The sequence below is a fragment of the Apaloderma vittatum genome, unplaced genomic scaffold (assembly GCF_000703405.1).
Source record: "Apaloderma vittatum isolate BGI_N311 unplaced genomic scaffold, ASM70340v1 scaffold6427, whole genome shotgun sequence".
NCBI lineage: Eukaryota > Metazoa > Chordata > Aves > Trogoniformes > Trogonidae > Apaloderma > Apaloderma vittatum.
Window position 1 is genome coordinate 48,179 of NW_009727744.1, and position 6,450 is coordinate 54,628.

A 6,450-nucleotide genomic window follows, 5' to 3' on the forward strand; every position below is an offset into this window, starting at 1 on the left:
GGCCTCTCTGGTGCCCTTTGCATCCCTCTCCTGGAATTCAGCCACACAGCTCCTCTGGGAAATGAAGAGCTCCGGGGCTGGGTTTTTCTGGACCTCTAACTTTGCTTTAAAAGTGGTTGGGAGGTCAGAAGACACCTTGTTTCTGTAGCTGTAAAGGTAAAACTCTCTCCATATTCCAGAGATAAATTATACTATGTACTACATGCATGTATTATATAATATTGTAATAGATATGGTCAGCATATCACCACACAGAAATGACCCAGTAGGGCAGGAGGCCCAGTGAGAGGTTTTAGGGGTGGATGCTCCCCATTGCCAGGGCTCAGCCAGGACCGCTGTGTGGCCGTGTCACAGGGCCAGCGTGCCGGTGTGCTGTGCGGGCACCTGGGACACACATCTTCGTAGCCGTGTCTCTCTAACTGTTGTTGCTGCTCAGCTGAGATTTTGGCACACACCAGAAAACTAAGCTGATGGCTTTTTGTTTGTCTGTTTGTTTTTAATATGTAGTTTTCATTCCTGTGGGTGATACCTGGTTATTACTGTAGGCTGAGCTGAAAAGAAGAGGGAATTGCTGTTTGCAGCTCACTGTTGCTAGAGAGAGCAGGAACAAAGCACTGGGTGTTATCTTGCAGACATTGCTCTCTAGAGAACCAGACCATGCCTCCCACCATCCCAGGCGAAAATGGTACCAGCAGCAGTGCCCAGAGCATGGTCCTCAGTTACGAAGACACTACACTGTGGCCACTGTCTTCTATAAACTGCATCATTGTTGCCTTCGTCTTTTCCAAGGGAAAGCCCTTCCGGAAGCCCATCTACACCAACCGTGAGTAGAGCTGAAGTAACATGTACCCTGCAGACTCCTGTTCCTGCCCCAAAATAACCCAGGCAGGAGATGCTGCTAGGGAAGGGATGCTGTGGATTTTTCTGTTCCCACACCAGTGACTGACAAGTAAAATAATAGATGCTCCTACTTCTCCATTACAAAGAAAAGCTCAGTGAGCACTGCTTATGTCAGCTTCTTCCTTGAGATAAGAAGCAGCAGAGCTGAGAAAGGAGACTGAATCTTGTTTTTTGCAGAAGGTGATAGGCTGGGTTTAGTCCAGAACTGTGTGTCACTGTGAACACAGAGACCATATGAGGATCAGATGTATTTGTTCTGAAATACATACATCAAAGAGTTCCTCTGAGATTCACAGACTTACCTTGCCTGACTTCCATTCTTAGAGACGAGAGAGAAAAGTCTGTGATAATACAACTGTTGGAATCTTCTCACAATAACCTTTCTTTTTCTGTTTGAGTTTTGCAGAGATGATTTAGCCCTTCTACCCATCTGTTGACTGATAGCTCCTTTGTAGTAGCAGCTCATGGATGAGAGGGCAGGACTTTGCTTCATGTTAGCAGAGTTGATTTTGTTAGGTATTTTGTTAATAGCCAGGTCCCAAACCCATTTCACAGAGCACTAATCTCCTACAGAAGACATGTGAGACCAGAAAGAAGCTGTCCTGCATACAGCCAGGCTGAGACAGGACAGAGAACTCTGTCAGCTGAGAAACCTGCACACATACCTCTGTGTTTTAACCCTCTTTGGGGACAATTCCTAAGAGGAAGCAAAGGGCAATTCCCTTGGGTTTGCCATCCACTCAGCTCAGTCCCCTCTACCCCCTGGCAGTGAGAAGGTTGTCAGGAGGCTGTTGGGAGCTGCTGATCCAACTTGTCAGCTAATTATGAGCTGCTCTGCTCCTGGTAATTGCCAGGAGTTTGGCACCTCTGGATGTCTGAGCCATTTACCATCACTTTGTGACCTCCTGCCCTTTTGGAAGAGGACGCAAAGCCAGACAGACTCTTCCTATAGAAGGCACAGGTTAGCCAACCCACCTTTGTACCCTATTGGTCACAGAAGCACCTGCCTCTTCCTGGGAGGGCAGCCTGTGAGAACAAGTAGTTTCCTCTGCTGCCTGTGTTCAAGGCCTATGGTTGAGCATGTGGAGGAGTGGGCGCAGTGAAAAGGGTGCTGGTGTGCTCACAGCAGTGTCCCTTCATGGCAATTTTCTGTGGTTGTACAGGAATCAGAATGTGCCAAATTACTTGTGCAATAAAAAAACGATGCAGGTGGTGAGTCTTGCAACAAGCTGCCAGGGAGTAGCTTCTCTAGTTTCAATTTCACAGCTCTTCTTTTAGGGGGACAGAAAAAAAGGTATTTCACATTATGGTAGTTTTATAGCATTACCATTTTGGGCTGCTGCCACTATACTAGCAATCTGGTCACCAAATGCCCCTCCTTCTCAGGGCCACAAATACTTGTCTTTCTCCAGATTTATTTTCAGTCGTCCTGGTCCTCCAGCTTGCTACCTGCCTCTTCCTCTTCTTCGCTGACATTGATGCTGTGTACAGTGGCATGCAAGTAAGTGCTAGCGAAACGTGCATTTCCTTTGCATTCCGTGTATGTTCCGGGCCCTTTACCTAAGCACACAGAGCAGATGCTACAGCTACGGCCATCTAGGAAATGAATTTGCTGATTGGGCTGCCCTTTCAGGCTTCTCTGACGTCCTTCTGACAAGGGCTTGATTAATGGGAGAAGAAAAAGTGCTTATAGCTGGCTGAGCTTTCCTTCCTAACAGAAGAGCACAATAGGGTGGATTGTGGTTTTGTATGATGGAGGAGGTTTATTGGCCAGAGAAGCGAGTGGGCAGGGATTGCTGCTCCTCCCTCCCCGCTCTCCCTGGAGCACCATGAGCTGACGCAGGGCTGGGCTGCCTCTGTCCTCCCGGGCGCTCAGCCTGGGCACGGAGCAGCTGCTGCCTGCAGCTGTGCTGCCCAACCTCTGGAACGGCCAAGCCCTGCAGCTCCTCCTTGGCCATCCCTGTATTGAGGTTGGAGGCCTGGTGTTACGGCGGGCAAGCACAGAGGGAGATGAGCCATATGTTGTGCATTAGCTGCAGCTCCTCAGAACTATTTGGGCAGCAGATCCTGCGCCGGGCACCTGATCTGCAAGTTTCAGTAGCAACTTAAGTAGCCAAGATGAGCTAGGCAGCTCTGTGCCATGGGGAATTGGGCATCGAACCTTCTAGATCTCTGTGACAAGGAATTACTGTCACTTCCTACTGCCTCCTCCATGCCTGCTGCTGGGAAAACACAAGGCAGTTTCTCAAATCATTAGGGAGGGATGTAAATCTTGGCAAAGCATTTAAAGCTAATTGGTGTTCATGTCTTTTCCAACAGCTTCTTTGCACTCCTGTGATATGGAGAGTTTACATCTTACTGATGCTTTTGGTCAACTTTTGTGTATCTTTAGTTACAGAGGTGAGTGCATTTGTTTACCACCTGTTCTTGGGACAAACAGGAGCAGTGTCTCATTAGGTCTTTCTACCTCCCTCATTTGCAGGCACACAGAAGCATAAACTCACAGGGCTTGCATTTTTATTTTTTTTCTCTTAAGACTGTGTGTCAGTCAAATCCATTTTATGCAGCCCCAGAGATGATTCAAACCACATCTCTTAAGACTTTAAAGGGGGTCCTAGCTGAAGCGCAGCTGCACAGGAGGAGCCCGCTGCCCTGACTGGCAGGGGAGCAGACCGCAGCGTGGGTCAGGGAGTTGGCAGTGATTTTGAAACCACTGCTTCCCTCTTGTCCTAAAATCGACCAGGCCAGAGACCGCACCAGCTTGTACCATTGGGTATTGCAGTAATTACTAAACCCTAAAGTGTTTTGTGGGACAAAGGTGGTTTATCCAGCACCAGGTGTCCCCTGCAAGGAGTAGCAGTGCCTGGCTGTCCCACATATCCAGGAGGAAAACCTTGCCCCTTGCTTATCCCCTTCAGCTAAACAGACTGATCGGTCTTGTCCTGATACAACTGATCAGAACCTTCCTGTGGATGAGGAAGGTGGCATTTGTTAGCCACATTACCAGACGGGAGCTGCCCAGTGCCATGGGGCTCCAGGGGAGTTGCCCCAGATGGCTTTTGCCCCCAACTGGTCTTCCCTTCCAGTGAAGGGCAAGAGTACTGACTCTGCACTATGTCACTCCACAGGATGTTATTTTGCAGAACAAGCACCTCTGGCTGCTGATTAAAGCTTGGATTGGGTACCAGTCAAAGAGCCGGTACCGAAAATGGCAGAAGACACTGCAGAGGGATCCCAACTGGCCTCCTCTAAATGTTAAAGACTTTGCAGCAAAAAGCACGGATGAGATTTACATTAACCCCACCTATGAGTACAGTGACGAGGACTAGGCAACACCCTGCAGCCAGATGTGAGGCTGTGCAGTGCTGGCAGCTTCCCCAACTGGCACTGAACACCCTGTGTTTTCACCCTTTGTGCACCAGATTCAGATGTCTGAAATCCCTGCACAAACTCATCCATTCAGGAGCAGGCTTGGCCTGCACTGGCTGTGCCCTGAACCACAGGCAAGCATTATTCTCTCAGCTGCTGGTAAAATAACAGTCTTGACTCTACCTTGTGGCAGCAGCAGGTTTCAGGCTTTGCCAACGACTCCTGCAAAGGCTGAAAAACACCATAGGCAGCAAAGCAATAGCTTCTGACGCTCCACATCTCACTCCCACTCCGTGGTTTCAGTCACTGCTCCACCAAATCCTGTCAATGCACCCACCAGGCTTGATGGGAAGGCAATCCAAAATAAGCAACCTAATCTTAACTGGACCACATATACAATTGCAAAATCCGGCATTTGGGGAAATGCTGCAGCTTCTAGGAACTACAAGAAAGCTCCCCACATGAAGTAATGCCAGTTTCCTTGCATCCCAGAGCGAGAGGCTGCATGCACTGCCCTCATCCAGCTCTCCCTTGCCAGTGCTTGCAGACATAATGCTCTGAGAGTGTAAAAGAGGGTAAAGCTCACAGATTACTGTAAGACTAGGCTGGAACAGCTGGTGAGGATATGCCCCACTTAAGGTTGCAAAGGCAGGGGACAGCACAACTGCTGCACACAAACACACACCGCCCCCCCCTCCCAGTTTGTGCTCTGCCACTGCCAGGTCCTGGCCCAGGTTTGTTGTCACGTGGCAGAAAACAGAGCTGAGCCTTGGCTTCTTGTCTTAACTAGGTCACGCCAAGAAGCAGGGATTTTAAATTGCTCTGGTACACGGCTGCTAGACAGCTACAAGAAGCTAAGCCCCCCCTGTGCTTGCTCTTTCACCTTCAAACTGTTCAACTGCTAGCCACGAAAGAATTTTTGATTACATTCCCAGGAAGCGAAATAGGACTTTCCATTTCAGTTTGATTATAACATGTTTTCCCAGATTAGAAAAGACCTTTATTTAAATACAGTTTCAGAAGGCACTACAAGATATGACCAGGAGTCCTGGCTTTGTCATTTCAAACATTGAAACAAATGATATTTTTAAAAAGTTTTTGTTTGCTATGTATATATAAAGAGCAGACAAAAATAGCAAGCCTCTGACAGACATCTCTCAGCATCAGCTGTGGCCACAACCTGTCTCGGGTCCCTCTGTCCCGTTCCAAGCTTGTCCCAGCGGGTGCGTCAGTACTGCGTGTCTCTGGATCTGCTCCGGAGGAAGCCCAGCAAGGTTAAGGCACCGGCAGCCACTGTTACAATCCCAACGGCACCCACCGCTCGGCTGGCCTGCAAAGGGGAAGTAAAACGCAGCCTGGAAAAATACTGAGGTGTGGAGGTTTTCGTTTGGTTTGTTTTTTGTTTTTTGTTTTTTTTTTTTAAATCCTCAGGCACACTAATGAAGAGCAGGCAGGGATAATCACGGCAATTAAATCAATGAGACACACCTGCCCTGCAGAACCAGTAACATCCAGGATTTTAGCCCTGGGCTACGGCATTCAGTCAGGGGACACTTGGTGTGCTCAGGTCAGGGTGCAGACAGACCACAGTGAACCTCCTGGTCCAAGGTCTCTTGAGAGACCAGAGACAGTAACAGTCTGGACCCCACGCCTGGGGCTTTGCTGTCCCCATGCCGTTTCCAGGCTGTGCCCCAAGTCCAAGGGCTCAAACGGAGCAGCCAGGAGATGCCCTGCGAGGCGTGCAGGCGCTCACCCCGCGTTACTCACCTGGTCAGAGACCGCCTCGCCGTCGTCACAAAGTGCTCACAGTTGTTGCCGAGCAGGTCGTAGGACACCTCCTGGTCAATGAAGTACTGGGCTTGCTGGATGATCCTCCTCACCGGGAGAGGGTCGTAGGTGCTGTCGTACTTGTTGTTGACACGGTAGGTGTCGTTTCCCACCACGTCCTTCAGGAGCTGCATCCTCACCCGGGCCTTTCTGCTGAACACTGACATGGCACTGCTGAATGAGGCGGGCGGCCCTTCATCTGGGGAAGGCAAGGGCAGGATGAGCCAAGCAGGCCACGTCTGGCCCCTCGAATACCTTGGGGAGGTTTCTGTCCGGCTGCTCGGAGCGCCATCCGCACCCACCGGCTCCAGCACTGGCCCGCGGAGACAGATGCAGCTCACGGGTCACCCCCCC

At 49.9% G+C, this 6,450-nt stretch overlaps 2 protein-coding genes across 2 annotated transcripts in view; one reads left to right on the top strand and one right to left on the bottom strand.

Annotated features, from left to right (window-relative positions):
* The window catches only part of ATP13A5 (ATPase type 13A5), a 33,436-nt gene extending 29,207 nt beyond the window's left edge, over nt 1-4,229 (top strand). The window contains exons 27-30 of the mRNA XM_009873786.1: nt 633-823; nt 2,313-2,401; nt 3,220-3,300; nt 4,029-4,229. Coding sequence (XP_009872088.1) covers nt 633-823; nt 2,313-2,401; nt 3,220-3,300; nt 4,029-4,229 — 562 coding nt within the window. The remainder of the gene's footprint in view (nt 1-632; nt 824-2,312; nt 2,402-3,219; nt 3,301-4,028) is intronic.
* A 1,268-nt stretch (nt 4,230-5,497) lies between these two features.
* LOC104277212 (phospholipid-metabolizing enzyme A-C1-like) lies at nt 5,498-6,335 on the bottom strand (the record flags this gene model as incomplete). The annotated part of the gene is given in 3 exon segments (XM_009873787.1): nt 5,498-5,599; nt 6,037-6,059; nt 6,062-6,335. Coding segments are annotated over 3 exon segments (399 nt in total), but the record flags the coding sequence as incomplete, so codon positions are not given.
* Between the last annotated feature and the right edge of the window lie 115 nt (nt 6,336-6,450).